Consider the following 22062-nt stretch of genomic DNA (forward strand, 5'->3'; position numbering starts at 1 on the left):
ATGATGTTTTAAGCTTCCCTTAATGAGTTTAAAGACTCCATGCTATAAAACCAATTTGACTGTCACTTTATTAAAGTTAATAAATTACTAAGTCCTCATATTCCTATATATCCATTCATGAATTCCAGGCTTAACTGGCTAGCCTAGGTAATTATCCAACCAAAGGGCTGTGTGCTGACATTCTGTACATGTCCTGAGGTGGGAGATGAATTTTATCACCTGGTATGAGACCACTATCCTGCTCATTGGAGGCCTGAAGGGACTTGAAGTTCCATGTTTGGCTCTAGAGCAGAATTTCCAGGTTATTTAACCCTTTGCTTGACCATGGTACTTATACTAATATACACAAGATAACAGCTTTTCATCTGAAGGTGAGTCAGCCAGTCTCATATGGAGGTGGAAGAGTTCTTTTTCTCCCAGAAATTCTGGTTTTTCATCTCATAACCAGGAAACTTGCCAGGGTAACACATGTGCAATTTAGGATATTCAGGATTTAGGATTAAGACTACCTACCCTATCCTAAAATTATGGTTATGAAAACCAATTTGGATAAGGCATGTGTCTTTAGGGAGTATAATACCACAGATTATTATTATAGCCAAACAGCCTTTTGCAAGTGGAATTCACATTAAAAAAAAATAAAAAAACTTTACAAACACTTTAACCATTATTCTGATGATAATGAATGATCTATAATGTGCTACTTCTATTTTAGTTTCCTTTCTGCAATTTAATTATCAAGATCTATTTCCACTCTTTTAGTCTGAAAGAGAACCTTCATAGCTCAGTCGATATAGATGAAGCCCTTTGGTCTGAAAGACCTGGGTTTGATTCCCATCCATGACATGAGGAACCTTTATCTGGTTTCTTTTGACTAAAGGTGAGTTAGCCAGTCTCATAAGGAGGTAGAGCGTCTTTTCACCCAGAAATTTGGGTTTTTCGTCCCTTAGAACAGGCAAACCGGCCTCGCCAGTTTGCCTGTTCTAAGATAAGAGATAGAGTCCTCATCACATTATCCTTATGCCTGTAGTCAACCACGAGTGATATCATGTTAGTCAACTCCTGGACAAGAGATGACACATGATGATGATTCAGAAAGAGGCACTGATCAGACAAATTATGCCACCTCATCACAGTGTTGGGGTGTCTTTCTTCTCCGTTGTGTGTTCTGGCTGTTGACTGACTCCACTTTTGAACACAAAGAAAATTTATTTTTAACTGCGCCACTCTGCATTCACATTTGTATGAACAATACTGTGGAATCAATCATCAGCAAGAACAATGTTATATAATCTAATTCAGATCAAAACTCTCCTTAGACATTTATCCTTAAATTATATAGCAGTTGTGGTTCTCTAGCCTTATATTACTTTTTCATTAAATAGGGTTCCTGCTTGGATTCGAACTATTAAATGAGCGGTGCAATGAAATGAAATCAGGTAAGCATAAGATTCAAAACAAATGGAAACATTTAATACATTAACACATGAAATTACATTAATCCAAGAAGTTCTAAACATAAATAATATGATCATGAAATAAACAAGTTCTTATTTAGACAATAATAACTTCACTGTAGAGTACACTGAGCACGGTCAGATTTTTTTACATATAGATTTCTACCCTTCTTATTGTTAAAAGCTTCTAAGCACAAATTTCTTTTTAGACAAGGTTATCTATTCAATGTGCCTTCAAATGTTGACTCTGTTTAGCTGTTCAGGATATATGAAGCACACCACTTCGCTAAATACACACACACACACCAAGAAATTTCTAAAGTCCTATCAATCTATTACTGTAATTCTTAGTAAATCAGTCACTAACTTATATCACGTTCTCTTGGAACAAGCTTCACGAAATCATACGTTCAGAATTGAACTGTTATGGCAATACGCTTCCCTTTTAGTATATTCACAAAAACATAGAAAGGATTTCCTTACCGGAACAATTGGTATACTTTGCCTATTATCACTGGTTCTCGAAAACACTTCTTTGCTTCTTACTAGCTTTCTCTCTCAGCTCACATTAGTATGAAAGAACCTTGGTTTTTAGTAGCGGTTTGGTTGGCTCGGGAACACATGCCTCCTTGTTCTAAATTGACTATCCTTCAGGTTTCCTTGGCAATCCTTGTCATGTCTCTTGTCCTTCACTATTACTGGACGAGGAAATAGAATTCTGGATATGAACAAGAGCCCGAGAAAAGGTAAGTCAAACGACAGAGATCTCCCCATGTCTCTTCCACTCGGTTCCCACTTCGTTCTCCATTTTTCATATCAACAGCGCATGTCTCTTCTCTCCCATTTTCGTGCCAAAATCCGCTTCATGGTTTCTCCAATAACACAGCATAGTAACTAGTGCCAAAATGTACACTGGCGGATAACTTCGTAATTTCTCACAGCACTTAATTTCTGTTATACTGGCTTGGCAATGGTTTACACAAATGGATTAAGTTCCAAGTTTCCGTGAAACACGTAGAGTGTATATATACATAGAATATATACACTCCACAAAGAATTAGCACAAGATAAATAACTAAGAAGTATTAGAATATATAATTATTTTATAATTATGGAATATACAACAGTAAGTAATAATTTGATATTTGTCTGATGAGCAATTTGGCTCATGGAATGGCATACTGTTAAATACTGAATGAAACACTATTACAACATAATTCCTTTCATTCAAAATTTAACAACGGTTAATTCTCTTGCACTTTCTCATAATACAAGGAAGACATATCTAATGCTACTGCTACATTCACATTAAGAATCTGTGAAATCCTGATCACCAAACTATTTGCAATATGCAATTCATCTATCTGTATTCCACATCGCCTAAGTATTGCTATATTATCTCCAATGGATGATACACCTAAGCAAGTGACCATTCCATAATTTTTTTTTCCTTTCATAGTGAAAAAAAAACTAAGATTTCTTTCAGTCTGCTCATCTAGTTTACTCTAATTTGAAAAATAAACAATAAAATAAACCATTAGTGAAGTAGCAACTTCAAAGCCAAATTCCTGCTTTCTCAATTACTGCTTTTTTTTAACCTTATTATTATTATTTGTAATATGAGAGTTGTGTTTTTCTTTAAGAGGAGTAAGTTGATGCATAACTGGTTAAAATTAGTTGAATGATGTGGCCAACAAAAGAGAGAGTGAGTGTGTCTGTGGCAATTGACTTTAACCCATCCTTTAACAGAGGTTTTTAAGTAGAACAATAAAAAAAAAAAGTATTCCTTTCAATCAGAGCCAATCTCCTCACAAACACCATCCAACTATGAACTCAAGCCATGGAAAGGTGAGAGACATATTTGTTCTCAACATTTCTAAGACATCTGATCAGGTCTGGTACAGAGGACCTGCTCAGCAAGGCATCTTGTACTCTGCCTTTTCTCCTTTGCAAAGAGGTTGAGAGCTTCCTTCCTGGCTGATCACTATGTCATGGTTGATGGTTTTTGCTACTCAGATTTCCCATAGCTCTGTAAGTTCACCCAATCTCTCTCTCTCTCTCTCTTCTTTCTATATATTATAAATGAATCCCTCACCAACCTGAAATACTATACAGAACTATGTTGTTGACAGTACACTCCATTCCTCAAAAGCTTTTAGTGCAAAAATTCTTCCATAACCAATGCTTTAAATGGCTTCTCTTGAAATCCTTCATGGAACAAAGATAACCCTGTGAAATCTTCAATGATACAAAAACAAAGTCAGATCTAAATCTGCTTTCCCATGCTCCTGATAATATTCAGATCTTCAAACAGGATCATGTTTCTCTTCTGTCTTGCGCCTCTAGCTTCTCCTGGTACACACACACCTCAGACATGGCTTCATCCTACAAAAAAATTTTGGTGTGCTTTTTTCACTCAAGAAGCTATTTCTCACCTGTACAACTGCTAACAGTGTATAATCCCAAACCTGTCCAACCTTAGAACACTACTCACATGTTACAGTGGTGCACCCAAGAACTTCCTAAGAATATTTGATACTATTCAGGTGAGGGTAATCCAATTAAGTAATGATCTGTCTCTCACAGATTCACTCCAATCACCCTCAAAGATGGTCTATTTCTGGGGAATTTTCATGGACAATGCCAATGAATGTCTGCTGAACTGGTAACTACCTTTCTTCTACTTTTTATCAAAACTGTAAAAACATAAGCTGCCACTGGTCAACATCCATTTACTGTCCAACTTCAAACTCAACAAAACAAACTTTGCTTCCTGATCTTTCATTCTCTCTATTCTTTTGAACAGCTTCTCTACCATCCCTAACCTTCAGCTATTCAAGAGGCATGTCAACAGTTCCATTTCATTTTTGTTGGATGTTTTTTCCTTTATAAAAGTGTTGTGCCTGAAGTATCTTTCGGACTGAGGCAACTCGTGGTAAAGGTGGACCAAGCTCTCATCACTCCTTGTTTCACTATCTCCCATAATGCAAAGCACATCTCCTTGCAGAAATGTATAATGCTGTGCATTAAGGGAAGGGCCACTACCCAGACTGGTTTTGACCTTTATTGAGGTCTTGTCAGTGGGAGCCAGACCCAGAAGTGATGATACTGAGATAGAAGCAATGGAGAAGTCATATTTACCTATATGAGTTGCCAAAAGGTGTACTACCTTATTATTAAATTACTCTGGATTTAGAGAAAGATCGAAGTTTTTTCCACTTGGTTAGACTATAATAAATTTAGTTTAATCCTTTATCCAAGTGTAAGCAAACAAAGTTTGCGCCTGAAGTATCTTCAGATAGGTAAATAGTATGTATGACTTCTCCATTGCTTCTGTCTCAGTATCACTACTTCTGGGTCTGGCTCCCACTGACGAGACCTCAATAAAGGTCAAAATCGGTCTGGTAGTGGCCCTTCCTTTAATGAATAGCATTATACATGTTTGCAAGGAGATATGCTTTGCATTATGGAAGATACTGAGACAAGGAGTGATGAGAGCTTGGTCCACCTTTACCACGAGTTGCCTCAGTCCTGAAAATACTTCAGGCACAAACTTTGTTTGCTTACACCTGGATAAAGGATTAAACTAAATTTATTATAACCATTTCATTTTTCTTGCCTATACATAGTAAAAATTTATTTAAGGTAAAGAGCCAATAGGCTTCATTTTGGCAATGTAAAACATTATTTAAATTAAGGGGATATTAAATCCCACATTATTTTAAAACCGAATAAGAAACTCAAAGATCGGAATGAAAGAGTCTCATGCCGAATATAGTAACTATAAACGTATCAGCGACTACTAGCGTAAGCTAAAGCACGTAGCTCAAGTACGTAGTACAAATTAAGGCAACTCGTTGCAAAGGCGGAGAAAGTTCTGATCGCTATGCTTTGTATTTTCCATAATGTAAAACCCATCTCCTAGGAGATGTATGATGCTATACATTATGGTGGGAGGTCACTACCTAGACCGGTTTCGATCTTTATTAAGATCTCGTCACTGAGTAGCTAGACCAAAGTATAATTATTATTATTACTATTACTATTATTACGGGCAACTCCAGGGAGTCATTGGACTCATCGAGGGAGGCCCCAAATCATATTCATCACAACTATTTGACATTCATACAGTATCTATCATACCTCGCCTTAAACTCATAATACTAACGGTATAGCGAAAATAGAAAATCCAAAAATCTTTCCTTAATTAAAATTCGTTTTTTTTTTTAGATTGTTGTGTCGTGTCTTCTATTTCTATACTACTTATGAATTAGCGATCGCTGCAGATGGTCAGTCATAGGTCGTATGCGATGCGTAGTGTGTATTCTCAAATCGTCTACTCAACTCGCCCCCCCCCCCCCACAATATTAAATCCTGAGTGCGCTACTGAGGCCGAGGCCCTAAACTCTGTAACATATGCGCAAATCCAGCCTTGCAATTAAGACATAAATACAGCGGTATAGTGACCGTAGATGTCTAACACTGACCAACCACTTCAAACATGGAATACACTCGAACATGAAACGCATTCTGATGCACGCTTCAAACAGATTGCTCACACACAAGTTTTCTAAGATTATAACATAACATTTACAGACAAGGTTGGTATAACTAAATATACAACACTTTCTTTATATCATTTAAAAACACTTACAATCTGCAATAAACAACCGCGCCTTCTTTCAACACCATTTACCCATTTTCAGTTAATCAGCGGAACTGTTACAAGCAGCACCATCTGTAGGTCATGTATCTCACTGAAAAAAAAGAAAACAAATTAGCATTTTTCTAAATGCATGTAAAGGCACAAACCCTTTCCTTTTCATTTCTCCCCCCCCCCCCCAGAGATATTAGTTTATAGAAGAACAAAATAGTTTCCGAAACTATTTACTTTAAAATTATTAATAGAAAAGAGAAGAGAATTTCAAAAAGAAACACATGTGGCCTTTACTGATTATGAAAAAGCCTTTGACAAAATTATCAAATAAAAAAGAAAAGCCTTTGACAAAATTATCAAATAAAAAAAAAAATCAGCTAACGCCTATTTGTTCCCGTATAGGGAGTAGGCGGGGCCGTTTACCCTATCTAACTTTTGGAGACTGATGAGTGGACAGTTCAATCTATCTCCACTGGTAGCCAATTAGAGAGATAGTTGGCCCAAGGCTATCACTGATTCATCGGTACGCAGTGAAGAAGGCGGAAAGCTAGTGTCGCCATCTCGTGATCCCTAACCCTAACATAATATTTTTAAAATAATATTGTGTAAATAAAATGCCTGAAAATAGAGTGGGTTCGACGGTCGATTCTCTTGAGTTTACAGGACGAAAAACCCGAGTTTCCGGGAGAAAAAGAGATCAAGTTAGTCGATCTCTAGCCCGTGCCAGAGATCGACTAACTCGGGAATGAACCGGTCGAAAAAAGGCTTAGAAAAATTTTCATAGTTGGCAACTAGATTTGAACCACCAAATCCTTTCTTCATGCATTCAAGCATCATAGAGTGCAAATACCACTTCTATTGAGTATATTTTTATTAACACTAAAGCATCTATGTACAATCAAAATAAATATATATACAACTATTTACAATATATACATTTGTACATAGAATACTTATTCTAATTGACATTTTGATTTACATTTCTTGAGGCTACTTCTACTGAGGTTATTTGTATCAACAACAGCAGCTGTGTACATTTAAAAATAAATATATATATAGCTATTTACAATTTGTACATAGGCTGCTAATTCTATTAGGCATTTTCATTTACTCGTTACAATATACTTATGACACCTGTTTTACAATCACTGTTTAAATAAGATACAACATCACATACTCAATTTCTATTTTCCTTATTGTCCTATTGAATTGCTTGAGCTGTTATTTTTGTTGGTATATGTTACATAGTGATTTCAGTCTATTTATAAGTTCCATTATCAGATCAGCCTATTCTCGTTTATATATATATATATACATACATCCATACATATACATATACATATATACATACATATACATATACATATATACATACATATACATATATACACACACACACATATACATACATATATATATACATACATACACACACATATACATACATATACACCCCCCCACACACACATATACATACATATATACATATACACCCACACATACACACACACACATACATATACATACATATATGTTAGCATTGACATTTTCGATATGTACAATTCGTTTTACATATATCTTCATTTTATATCTTTGTTCACATATTTTGGATGACTATTTTATTAACTTAATTTAAATGCACATCTTATTCTTAAAATACATACATTGCTTATGTTTTTATTTACATTTACATATGCATATATTTTGGTAGTATCTCTATATCTCATGCAGATTTTATTTTTTTGTACGCACGCTTATTTTTACAAAAAAGAATTCCATCTTGCTTTAACATTATGTTGTTTGCTTAACTTAAGAGGTAAATCTGTAGTTTCTTATATACAAAGTTTTCTGAATTGCAGAATTAGTTACAGGTCTATAAATGGATAATATATCCTATTAACATTTTGGGTTATTATCATGTTATGAACTTATGTTATCTGCATTTCTTACAATTGACATTTCTACCGTCCTTGTGTCTGTATATACAAGAACATATACATATGTCTGGTAGTATATCTTAATCTACATATCTACATATTTTGCTATTTACTTTTCATTTTTTTTCTTACACAATTAGATATACATATATATGCATATATATATATATATATATATAACATTCTTATCCCTTATATATAGGCGTACCTATATATTTTTATTAATATTTTTATTATTTTTTTAAACTTTTACTTATTTATTTATTTTAATTATTTTATATACATATATACTTTTTTTTTAATTTTTTTATTTTAATTTTATTTTTTTTATTAGATTTGATATCTTGTTGTCATTATTCCTCTCGTTGTGGCGAATGAGCCTACGTTAACAGTACCTTTGTCTGGGATTATGCTTTTTGTTCAGATAGTGGGTTATCATTATTGTCTACCACTAACTACGGGGGTTCCATTATCGGTATAAGTTTTATTTTTCCTTCTTCTTCTCCTTCTTCAATTAGGCCGAGTTTCCTCCATTGCTCTGTTGTTATGCTTTTGGTTTCTGTAGTGTTTATGATAATTTCCTTTAAATAGTTGTTAATTTTTGGTAGTATGTCTGGTCTGGTGTCTCTTCCGTGTATTTTGTCACATCTGTGGGACCATATTGCATACATTGTTATTATTATGATTATTAGTTCTGTTTTTTTTCATTTTTTGGTCTTCCAACCAAAATAATGTGTTTTCAGAGAATGGTTGTGTCTTAAGTAGGAATTTCTGTATGGTGTTCCATACTGTGGACGTTTTGCTACAGAACATCATAATATGATATATTGTATCTGGGTCGGGACAGAAATGACACTTCACTGGGCCTTGTACTGGAATTTTTTTTTGCTACACACCACATTTTTGTGGGGAGACAGGCATGGTGTACTTTATAGAAGAATGTTTTGTATTTTGGTGATATTGGAAGTCGGAAAACTTTGCTAAGCACTGGACTTAGCCTAATTTCTCCTTTTCTTATTTCCCTGTGTTGGGGAGGTGGGAATGTCACTTGACTTAATGTTTTATATAGTTTTCTTGGTTTAATTGTCAGTAAGGTTTCGGTATCTGAGTGTTTCATCATATATGTGTACCCTTCGGCTATTTCTTTGAACATTCTCGGGCTTGGTTTTTTATATCTGGAAGTGAGCTTATAAACCTATGCGTCAAACACTTTTGTAAGAATGGTGCTGCATAGGCATGATAGGTTTTTGTGTGTGCTCGGGCTGCTGTTATTGCCCTGCCGATGAGAGTTTTCAGATGGATGTTTAGCAATGCTAAACCTCCAGCTTCAACTTCATGGAAGAGTGTTGATCTGCGCATGGGTTCATACTGAGAGCTCCAGATGTATGTAGCGCATAGCCTGTGTATTTTTTCGGCCCACCTTCCGTGATACGGGGTGTTGTGTATCTTGTACCACAGGCGAGATGTTAGGTAGATGTTGCAAACCCGGGCCCTTCCTCTGACGGACAGCTGTCTAGGGCGCATTGCATTAATTTTCTTCTTTATGCCGTCATTGAGTTCTTTCCACTGTTCTTCGTGTGATTCTGAGCTTCCGATGTCGATGCCCAGAACTGGTATGTAATTATTCACCTGTATTCCTGAAGGAATCCTTGGTTGGTTTTCCCACTTGCCAATTATTTTGCAGTGGGATTTGCCAGATTCACATTCAGCGCTGAGGCTTTGCTGAAGTCTTTTATTATTTTGAGTGTTGTATCCAAGGATTTTTGTGTTCCTAGTGTTAAAGTGACGTCATCAGCATGTGCCAAAATTTTGGCGTCACTTTCTCCGTGTATATGTGTTCCTTCGATATTGTTGTTTGTGTTAATGGCTATGATGAGTGACTCTAGGGCTAGAACAAATAGAGCCATGGATAGTAGGTCTCCTTGCCGGATGGAACATTTTATTGGGAAAGAGGCTGAGAGATTTTTATTAATGATCAGCCTACTTTCCGCGTTTCTGTACAAAAGCTTAATCGTTTCTTTCCAGTTTACTCCAACTCCTATTCGGTCTAGTGTTTCAAACAGGTATTGGTGGCTAACTGTGTCAAATGCCTTTTGAATATCTAGACCCATTACAATACATGGATTTTCTGTGAGGCTGTAATAATCGCAAATGCATTGGAGGTGCATTATTGTGTCAAGAATATTTCTTCCTTTCACTGCACATGATTGCGCTGGTGAGATAAGTTTATGGAGGTGCTTTTGTATTCAGTTTGTATTTTAGATATTATTTTGTAATCAGTATTCAGTAGGGTTATGCCTCTCCAGTTTTTTATGTTTTGTAACTTCTGTTGATCCCCAACCTTTGGTAGTAGTACAATGTGTCCTGTGTTGAATTTTGCTGGCGTTGTCTGTGTTGTAATCATCGTGTTGATCATTATAATAAAAATATGTTCAAATTTTGGGAAGTATTCTTTATAGAATTCGCCTGTTAGTACGTCTTCACCTGGTGATTTGTTATCCGGGAGCTGTTTCACTATAAGAAGGCATTCTGCTACGGCGATTGGTGCGTCGATCTCCTCAGCCTCCTGCTGGGTGATTTTGGGGAGGAGTGAAAGGAATCTTTCTCTTTCTTCCTGACTGCTGGGTTTTTCTTGAAATAGTGAAGAAAAGTATTTTTGAACACCACGAATTATTTCGGAGTCTTTATTTAGGGTTTGGCCTTCGTATGTTATGGTTTTTATTCTCTGTTTTGCGTTCCGTTGTTTCTCAAACAGCCATGCTGTCGAGGTCTTCCCTTCATCATTTTCAATTATTTTGCGACCAGCACGTAGCCACGCTCCTTCTATTTCCTGAAACTGTTTCGCTGTTATGCGGTTTTTAATTTCTTCTATTTCTGTTCTGATGTTTTCATTATTTCTGTCATGGTGGTGATACAATTTTGATAATTTTTTCGTGTCAGCGTTCTGTTTGTTCCTTTGTTGCTGCTTTTTTTATTCTACTAATTTTGATTGCTGTTTGTTTTGTCATGTGTTTAAATTTCTCCCAGGCTGTTATAGCATTTTCTATGGATTCTATTTCCAACTATTTTCTCTATGTTATTGTTGAATTCATCGTCATCTTTAAGGTGTATATTAAATTTCCATACGGGGAAATTTCTGTTTGTAAACGTATCAGCTGTTTCTGTTTGTTGATATTGTATTTCAGCCATCACCATATGGTGATCGCTGAACATGACAGGTGTGTGTTGTACAGTTTTGACCTTTATATTTCTGAATGTTTCGATGTATATGCGGTCTATTCTAGAGGCGTTTCCGGGTGCAAAATATCTGAATTCTTTCTTTTGGGAGATGCAAGATTCTGAAGGCATCTGATAGGCCACAGTGGGTGAAAACTCTTGTGAAATTTTTCTGCGGAATTAAGTTTGGGTGTTCTTGATCCTTTTGTGGTTGTTCTGTAAAGTTCATATCTCCTGCTATTATTGGGTTATTTTTTTGTTGAATGTAGTGTCGTACTTCCTCCCAGAAGGTGGTCTTATGATTATGTGTGGCTGGTCCATATATGTTAATTATGTTGTGTATTTTTTTCTGCCAAAGGAGCTCGACCTCCAGAACTCTATGCCTGATTACGACATTATGGGATAATATTTGGAAGTTACCCGATTTTTTTATTAGTGTAGTAACTCCACCTATTCCATTGGTCTGAGCCTCTTCGGCAACGATATGGTACATTGTTTGTAACTTGTATTTGAAGCTGTTTGATGGGTCAGTGTTGTTGTGTAATCTAGTGTCTTGTATCATAAGTATATCAGGTCTGTGTTGAAAGATTAAATTAACTGTTAGTTGAATCGATGTTTTATTATTTAGCCCGTTTACATTTAGTGTGATGATTTTTAGATTGCGAGTCATAGTTAGAAAGGTGAAAGTTTTCTAGAGCCCTTTCTTTCCGGACACTTAGCTATTTTTTTTTCTTTGGGTTTTGACTTCCGGCTTTTGGTGATGTTAGGCATAAAATTCATTTTTGGTCTCTTTACTGGGATCTATTTAGTATTCCATTCTGATTTCTCTACTTCGTTTTCTAAATCCGTTTTACTTTTTTCTGTAATTTGTGTTACCGAGATGGTTTGAATTATTTCACTGTTTGGAAGTTCTTCATCTTCAACTGGGCAATTATTATTTAATTCTTCATTTGTGTTATTCGGAGTGATTTTTTTTTCCTCTGTAGTTTCAGGTTTTGTTACTTTTTCTGAATTTGAAACTGACCTTTGGCTGTTAGTCTCCTCGCCAGCCCGGATAATCCCTTCCTTTGCCTTTAGCGGAGAGTTATTCTCATTACATTCCTCGTGCCCGTGGGTGTTAAGCCCTGGGGTGCTGCTCTCGTTGACCCGATTCTCTGCCTCATATTCTATACTTGAGGTTATTTCCTGGAAGTCTTCTGCTTTTTCAAGCTCATCGCATGTGTTCGTTTGACTGCCCGAAGGGCGCGTGGCCAACATGGAGGCATATGTCTGCCCTGGACATTGTTTAATATCGTGTCCGATTCTCTTGCATCGCTCACATTTAGATGCTGTACATTCTCTTCTTAGATGACCTACCTGCCTGCATCTGAAGCATACAGGAGGTCTTCCTGGAATGATTACTAAGCCTGGCATTTTAGAAACTTTTATAATGTATGGGATATTTTCTATTCTGGCATCGTCATTCAATGTAATAGTCAATCTTTTTTGTTGGATAATACATGCGCCCATTCTTTATCTTTTATATTGGATACATTTTCAATACATTCTATTTTACCAAATGATTCAAAGTGCATACCAACTAATCTATTAGATATTTGGGGGGAAACTAATGAATTAAAATATCTAATTTTCTAGATCTCACAATGGGGATAATTTCACATGTATGATTATTAACATTAAGCGATTTTAATTTAGCAAATTTTTCTTTCAAAGAAACATGTTTAAATGAAATTATGAAAACATAACTGAACTTTAAGGAGCCAAGGTGCCATACATCGGAACCTCTTACCTTGCCTTTCAAACTTTCGATGATATCCAGTTCTGTATATGGGGCACCAGAAGGATCACACTTTAGGATGCAGGCCTTGCTCCAATCTAATTCATCTGGGAGATTCAACGATGAGAGAACATCTGAATTGAAATCCTTTGTTGTACTGGCAGCAGGTGACTGAAAGATGGTCGCTGATGCCTGTTCCATTGTGTTATGTAGATTTGTTACTGTAGAGACTGGGGTTGTATCCTTCATAGATCCAGTAGCCTTGGTACTTGAAGAGGTATTGCCAGATGAAACATTTCCTTCCGGTAGTTGTTGAAAGCTAGTAGCCTTAATAGGTGAGCTTGTATTAGCAAGTGAAGATTTTTCCGCGATCGACGACATGCTGTATGAAAGCAGACGGTACGTTAAGGGCAGCGTGCCCGCACTGCTAAGGCTTAGCAGCACTAATCCTCTTACGCTCGAACACTAAGGAGCATACAAAAACACGTCTGCTCTGGTCAGAGTTCACGCCACTTCTACATACCACTTCTATTGAGCTACACAGGCTCTCGTAGCGAGATTGTTTAAAATGATATTAACCGATTTAAACATACCAACCCAACTTTTACAATCCATTCAAGAAATAGAGGAAATAAAATAGCAATTAAATTAGAACATATCTCAGAATGGAAGGATATATCAAGAGGAGTATAACAAGAATGTATATATATATATATATATAATGCATATATATATATATATAGAATGTATATATATATAACAATAATGCATATATATATATATATATATATATATATATATATATATATATATGCAAAAAAATCAGCTAATGCCTTTATAGCTCACTTACTCCCTATACAGGTAACACCTGTATTGGGAGTAGGTGAGGCCATTTAGCCTTTATCTAACTTTTTGGAGACTGCATGGGGAGTTTAATCTCCACTGGCAGCCAATCAGAGTTAGCTGGCCCAAAGCTATCACTAATTAAGTGGCACACAGTGAAGAGAGATGGCTCAACAAGTGCCGTCATCTCGTGATCCCTAACCCTAACACAATATATTTAATGTCTGAAATAATGTGGATTCTTCGGTGGATTTTCTTGAGTTTATTGGACGAAAAACCCGAGTTTCAGAAAGAAAAAACCCGCTTGCTCGTGCTAGAGATCGATTAACTCGGAAACCGGTTGGAAAAAGGCTTAGAAATATTTCCTCTAATCGACGACTAGATTCGAAACAAAGTCTTCCTTCGTGTGGTCAAGCGCCATGGTGTACAAACGCCACATCCACTGAGCTACCAATCTGGAAACAGTATAACCCATTTGGTACACAAATAATCCCACAAATGAAGATAGATACACTACTATTTGCAGATGATCAAATAGTATTAGCTACATAAGAAGATAATTTACAAAGATCATTAAAATTATTAAATGATATCTCTAAACAATATCAGCAAAAAATAATCAGCTAAGGCCTTTTTATTTCCGTATAGCGCGTAGACGAGGCCGTTTAGCCCTATCTAACTTTTTGGAGACTGCATGGGCAGTTCAATCTCCAATGCAGCCAAATCAGAGATAGCTGGCCCAAAGCTATCACTAATTAAGTGGCACACAGTGAAGAGAGACGGCTCAACAAGTACCACCTTCTCTTGATCCCTAACCCTAACAAAATATATTTAATGTCTGAAATAATATGGGCTCTTCGGTCGATTTTCTTGAGTTTATAGGAAGAAAAACCCGAGTTTCCGGGAGAAAAAACCCGTTTGCCCGTGCAAGAGATCGATTAACTAGGGAACCGGTCGAAAAAAGGCTTGGAAAAATTTCCTCTAGTCGACGACTAGCTTCGAAACAAAATCTTCCTTCGTGCGGTCATGCGCCATGGTGTGCAAACGTGACATCCACTGAGCTCCACAACATGGCCGATATAGACCTTATGAGCTCTGCTTTTGGTGATAGGAACGATAATAAGATTCCATTGCAGACACAAGAAGGAAACAATAATAATGACAGGACTTCGGGAGAAACGGACGATTTCGAAAAAAATAGACGCCTTCGTATCTCAAGACAACATATTAGATATGCGTGAAGTTGACCCCCCACATATATCTATCTATCTATCTATCTATCTATCTATCAAGATTTTCATCAAAAAATTACCTTATCAGCATATGCCGATGACGTCACTGTAATAGTACGAAATGAAGAAGAAATGACAGTAACCGAGGAAGCACACAGACTATATGCACAAGCCTCAGGGGCCAAATTAAATTCTGCCAAAACCACGGGCTTGTGGTCAGGCAGATGGAAGTCTAGAAATGATTCTCCGATCGAATGTACCTGGTCAAGCGAAGGACAAAGATACTTAGGTGTGCACCTTGGCAACACCAAAATATATAACACACTGAACTGGACACAGCTGCACAATCGTTTTAAACAGGTGCTAGGTAAATGGAACAGCGTTCGTTCCATGTCTTCACTTAGAGGAAGAGTACTAATAGTTAACCAGATGGCTGCGAGTGTCTTATGGCATACCCTCAAAGTACTCACACCTCCTGAAGAATTTCTGTACCACATTCAAAAGGAAATCAAACGTTTCCTCTGGAACAAAACTCACTGGACAACATACCCTCAACTCTGCAAGCCACTCAGCAAGGGAGGTCAAGGCCTGACTTCCCTTGAAAACAAGATTCGATCCTTCAGGATAATCCTCCTCCTAAAGACACTTCAATGCAATCACACTTATGTAACCACCTTCGATTACATCACGAAAGCATCCACCAGAGGACTTACACTTTCCACAATCCTCCGAATGGCCAGTCCTGCACCATCTCCTCCTAAGCTACCTCTTTTTTACAAAGACGCTCTACAACAATGGAAAAACACAGGACTTCATCACACACTCACAGGATCAACAGAATCAGCTGTACTTACAGAACCACTATTTGCGAACAGAAACATCACAAGTCTCACAACGGGCCAGCCTTTTCTTTTCCCTACATGGAACTGGGCAGGAATAAGAGTCATAGGAGACCTCCTAACCCACACCCTAAAGTGGAAAGCATTCACAAGTCTACCAATCAAGAACCCAAAAACTGAAAAGCAATATCAACAGCTGCAAGCCTCCATTATAAAAGCCTATCCAGATATCGCTACACCTCAGGAAATCCGTATTCCTTCTAGAAACTGCTTGGGGCCAATATTTCATCTTGTACAATCTGAAGCCTCACTTCCAATTCTTCCCTCCAACTACAAGAAAATATACCACTTCCTCATGTCAGTGTCCCCATCCTCACCATTCTTATATTCAGCCTTAACACTCTCATCTACAAGGCTGCATATACCACACAGTTTTCAGTGGGATCTGCCATATAAATCAAAATGTGCCAAACCAGATTCCGAAATACAGTGGAGACTATGGCATAACATCTTGCCAACTCCTTCAAAGCTCTACAAATTTAAGATAAGAGAAACGGATCTGTGTCCATTCTGTGACGTTTCAGGCACCTTGGAACACACATATCTGACCTGCCCTGCAAACAAAGTGATAATCACCTATGCCCTGAATACCGCCTCTAGCACCTGTAACTACACACACAGCCAAGAAGACTACTGGAATTTAGTCCACACAGAAGAAAACAGACACAGAACATGCAATTTCATCTTCATCTGCGCTAAGGCCGTCATCTACAGCTTTTACCTAAAACAGACAAGAAGCAACCAGCACCCATCCATCGCTGAAACTGCACAAACCCTCATGCACATCCTTCGTCGGAAACTAAAAAGCAGGCTTCTATTGGAACTTGAGCACTTTAAAGAAACAAGAACTGTCGCAAAATTCCTAGAGGAGTGGAATCCAACTGGTACCCTCTTCTGGATTGACGACGACAATGTGCTTCATCTGAATGATAACTCAGACTGAAACTGAACTGTTAATTTTGAATATTCATTTATTGCATTCTCTATTGTACACCCGAAAGGAAAATGTTTTTCTTTCCCTGTAAATATATACTTATAATATGTAAATAGACATTGTTGCCTATCATGTAATGTTTATTTTAACAAGTTAAAAAAAAAAAAAATAAATAAATAAATAACTATCAAGAGCTTTTTTTTTTAGCGCTTTGCGTTAGATTTGTTGTTAGTGTTCGTAGTGAGTATCGAATATGAACGGTGAACAAGTGAAAATGGAGGGACCAGAACAAATTCCAGATGAATACCATGAAGGAAATCCTAAACCAGATATGCGTATGTCTAATATGTCTAATAAGAGAGATAATCGCGACAATAGAAATAGACAACAGGATAGAGATAGAGAAAGAGGAAATCAAGGACAATACAGGAGGAAGGATTTCGTCAAAGAACGATTAGAAAGTATGACTGGCCCTACTACTAATTTGCAATCAAGAGAAGGAACCGCCACAAAAAAGTTTACAGGCAGGTGCCGTTTATTTGTAGGTAATTTGCCAAATTCCATAAATGATGACGAGTTTAAGAAGATGTTTGAGCCGTACGGGGAAGTTGCGGAAGTGTTTCTGCATAAAATGAAAGGCTTCGGTTTCGTGAAATTAGATACAAGACATAATGCAGAAGCTGCTCTTGATTTCTCACTTCGGGATGGAAAGTATTTGCGTGTGAGATTTGCAACGCATGGTGCTGCATTAAAAGTAAAGAATCTTACCCCATGGGTTTCCAACGAACTTCTTGAAGCTGCCTTCTCTATCTTTGGTGAAGTAGAACGTGCAGTTGTTATTGTAGATGACCGTGGTCGGCCAGTTGGGGAAGGGATTGTTGAATATGCACGGAAGCAAGCTGCTCAAGCAGCACTTAAGAGATGTACTGAAGGTTGTTTTCTTCTGACAAGCTCTCCGAGACCTGTTACTGTTGAACCACTGGAGCAGCGAGATGAAGATGATGGATTGCCAGAGAAAAATTTTCAGAAAACAAATAAACAGTACCTGAAAGAGCGAGAAGTTGGACCTCGTCTTGCTGAGGTAGGATCATTTGAATATGAATTTGCAATGCGTTGGAAGAAAATGTATGAATTAGAACAGCAGAAGCGGGAAAATTGGGATAAAGAAATTCAAGAAGGACGCCAGCAGCTTGAGGACCAGATGGAATATTCTATATATGAACATGAAGCAAATGTACTGAGAGAAAGATTAAGACATATGGAAGAACAGAGCACACTTATACAAAGAGAACGAGAAATAAGACGGGAAGAAGAAAGACGACGTGAAGAACAGCGAAGGCAAGAAGAATTAATGCTACGCCAACAACAAGAGGAGGTTCTGCGGCGACGCAGTGCTGAAAATGAATTACGGCGTAGGCAAGAAGATAGCCTTATGATGCAGCAAGAAGCTGCACTACGACAGATGCAAGGAGCATCTAATTTGCCATCTTCAGGAATGACGGATCTTTCAGGGACAAGTGCTGTTAGTAGTGCAGGGAATGGTCCAGGTGTCCCATCAGCTCCAGGAACAGCAGGACCAAATGGAATGATGCAAGGACCTGGTGGAATGGGCATGCCACCGCAAAGACAGTCACGCTTTGATCAGCCTCCTTCTGCTCATCACATGGCTGGTCCACCTGGTACAGTGCCCATGGGTAACGTGGGGGGTGGGCCAGGATCATTAGTGCCAGCAGGTAACATGAATAATATGCGTGGAGGTGCACCACTTGGAGGTCGTGGTGTGCCTCGAGAAATGATGGAAGGCAGAGATCCTCTTGAAGAATATGCAGTGGAATCTAAAAGACGACGATATTAAGAAGCTATCATTGACATTTGTGGCATTGCAACCATGTCTTGAGCATCTATGTAGCTAATATCAGTCATGGTTATTTATCACTTAGAGTAGCTGGATCCCTTAAATGCCATTGTTACGTCATTATTACAAGCTACATCTGCACTTCCTGAGGTATATTGCATCATTTTTGTCTTGTTATGTATTTGTTAAAATGTAACCTGGTGTGGTTAATAAATGAATTTTTATGTTTTCAAAAAAAAAAAAAAAATCTATCAAGAGCTTTAGAAGACAGGCTCTAATGCACTTTGGCGACAATACAATCGGCTCCATACCCAAAATAATCAACACAGAAATAGACGGAGTACCCTACACCTTTTATATTACTGTTGCTGCTCAGTGCTTTTACTGCCACGAAGAAGGCCATGTAAGGAAGTTATGCCCATATATATCCAGAAATGAGAAACCGGTTAACAATACTACCAACCCTAGCGGATCAGAGAATCAGAAGCAGCAAGCCGCCAACCCCAAAAAACAGAGCATCCCTAACAAACAACAAAGATCTCAAGGAAACAGCTCTCAGTCGCGTACCGGGGAGACAAAATCAAGTGGTAACACTAACGAAACCCACCTTTCGGAAGAACCTCCTCCAACATCAAGTAAAAGCAATCCTAGAGAAGAGGAAACAGAACACAGACAACTAACTAACTCTGAAAAAGATAAAAATAACGAAGAGGAGCAAGAAACAAAAACGGAAAAACAGCCAAAGACAAACCTGCGCAACTGCAGCAGGGAACCTTTGCCTCCAAGCATTCTGAAACCCTCCCAACAGCCTGGAGAGGGGGATGAAGAGATCGAGCTTCTTGAGTCCTCAGATGATGAAGAGGAAACTGGACATGCAGGTCTTCCTCACACTGAAGGCCCACTTACGAATGAGCAGCTTCAGAGCTTTCTTAAAAAGGTTCGAGGCTCTTCACAAAAACTGCTGACAGCCTATGACTACACCACTGACATCAGTGGCCTTATCACACAGCTGGAAGAATTAAGAACTATTCTGGCAGGTAAAAGAGGGAGAAAAACCACCAATCTCAGGAAAAGGATATACTACAAGATAAACGGGCTTGAATCCCAGCGGCAGCGTAACTATCCGTAAAGGAAGTGAAGATTACCGCACCAAATAAAACTAAACCATAAAATAATGAGCACCTCAGTAAACCTTCTCTCACTAAACGCTAGAGGATGTGCCACACCACTGCGAAACAGGCTGGTCCTGCAGCATATCCTTGCCCACCGGTGAGAAATAGTTATGCTGCAGGAAATTAACTTCCATTGCAACAGCAAAGCTTCATATCAACTGGAAGAACTAGCCTTATACCATGCACCACTATCCTGCAATACAACTTCATGGATCTGGAATCAGCATTGGAATTCACCAAAACAGCGCTCTAAAAGTAGAAATAATCGATACCTTTCCTGGGTGTGCAATATATGCACTCATTACAACTCAGACAGGGAAGAACATATATATCATTAACATATACATCCCGCAAAATGAAAAGCTTGCAGTGCAGGTACTAGAGTTTGTGCGAAACCACCACAGCAAGGTGAATGACACATCATACTTGCATGGGGTTTCAACTGCACTCTGGATCCTGCAATGGACAGACAGCGATGCCAAGAACATCGACACGCACTAGCTCAGCTTCTCCAGGATGTAATAAATGACCTCGAGCTGACTGACACCTTCAGACACTTGCACCCACATGAGAAAGTGTTCTCCTGGAGAGCCAAAGGTGGTCCTACCAGTGTCCTATACCAGGCACGGCTCGACAGATACTACACTTCGATGCACACAATACCCTACATCAGGAGAGTCAATTACCATCCATCTCATGCATCAGACCATGATTCCATCCTTCTTAGCATTTGCATTCCTGGACACACCAGACACAAAGGAAGAGCATACTGGATTTTTAACAACAGCCTACTAAAGGATACAGAATATCTCAGAACCTCCAAAATCTATATCGAAACTCTCATCAGAGATATACCTACTTCACAATCAATTTTTAAATCACTTTTTTGGTCACTTTTTAAATCCAAAGTTAGGGTATTCACCCAAAAATATAGTCACAGAAGAAATTTGAATAAGCATTCAGTCCTTAAAAATTTGCAACAACAACAGCAATTGCATGATCCAGAATCTGAGGAATACCAATCCCTAGAAGTCACCATACGCTCACACCTTGAGCACTCTGCAAGAGGAGCACTAATAAGAGCACGACGCAAACATATCAACTTTGCAGATTCCCTCACAAAGTATTTCTTCTCACTAGAAAAACGCCAACAAGAGTGCACCACCATATCTGCTATTAAAACAGATAATGGAAACATCATAGAAAATCATGACGAATTCCCCTTACATACCTTGCAGTACTACAAAAATTTGTACCAAGCCAACTCAACATCAATGATGGCCATGAATATAATTCTCTCCGATGTGAAAAGACTCTCACCAATAACAAGGAGTAACACAGAACTCCCCATCACGTTACACGATCTGAAAACTGCCTGCACCTCCTTACCTAAAGATAAATCTCCTGGCATAGACGGGCTCACCACTGAATTTTACCAGTCCTTCTGGGAACAGCTTGGACCTATCCTCTACAGAGTTTTGTCGACGCGAATACCAATGGCTTCCCACTCAATATGACAACATCAGTTATTAAACTCATTCCAAAGAAAGGAGACGCGACGAAACTAGAAAACTGGAGCCCCATCTCTATCACAAACACCGACTGCAAAATTATATCCAAAGCCATTGCCTACAAACTTAAACCCACTCTGAGCGAAATTATAAATAGGCATCAGAGCTATTCCATCCCTGGAAGATCAATCCACGAAAACTTACACCTCATAAGGGATCTCATAAGCTTAGCAAACAACAACAATGAAACAATGGGTCTTTTAACACTAGACCAAGAAAAAGCGTTCGACCGCGTTGAACACCTGTACCTCTTAAACTGCTTGAAAGCATTTGGCTTTGGTTCATGCATTATTCACTCTATTAAGATGTTGTATGCCAAGGCACAGTTTTGCATGAAAATAAACAACAGGCTTACCATAACTGCACCATACAGCAGAGGTATTAAACAAGGCTGTCCACTCTCCGGTCCTCTTTACACAATTGCCATTGAACCCTTTTTGAGTAGACTCAGCATGCTACTCAGGGCATGCCACCCTAAACTTCCCTACCAAACCATAACCCTGACAGCATAT

The 22062-nt window shown here is 38.1% G+C and overlaps 2 protein-coding genes across 3 annotated transcripts in view; one reads left to right on the forward strand and one right to left on the reverse strand.

Annotated features, from left to right (window-relative positions):
- LOC150098013 (transport and Golgi organization 2 homolog) overlaps positions 1-6181 on the reverse strand; it is a 160260-nt gene extending 154079 nt beyond the window's left edge. For both annotated transcript variants that reach the window (XM_090406381.1, XM_090406382.1), the window contains exon 1: positions 6112-6181. The gene's annotated coding sequence lies outside the window, so the exon portion shown is untranslated. The remainder of the gene's footprint in view (positions 1-6111) is intronic.
- A 10994-nt stretch (positions 6182-17175) lies between these two features.
- On the forward strand, positions 17176-19035 carry LOC150098014 (splicing factor, proline- and glutamine-rich-like). The gene has a single exon (XM_090406318.1). The coding sequence runs from the start codon at positions 17206-17208 to the stop codon at positions 18805-18807; it is 1602 nt and encodes a 533-aa protein (XP_090262444.1). The 5' UTR covers positions 17176-17205; the 3' UTR covers positions 18808-19035.
- Positions 19036-22062: the final 3027 nt, after the last annotated feature.

Source organism: Typopeltis vanoorti, chromosome 16, assembly GCF_054136105.1.
Source record: "Typopeltis vanoorti isolate ZY-2024b chromosome 16, IOZ_Tvanoo_1.0, whole genome shotgun sequence".
Taxonomy (NCBI): domain Eukaryota; kingdom Metazoa; phylum Arthropoda; class Arachnida; order Uropygi; family Thelyphonidae; genus Typopeltis; species Typopeltis vanoorti.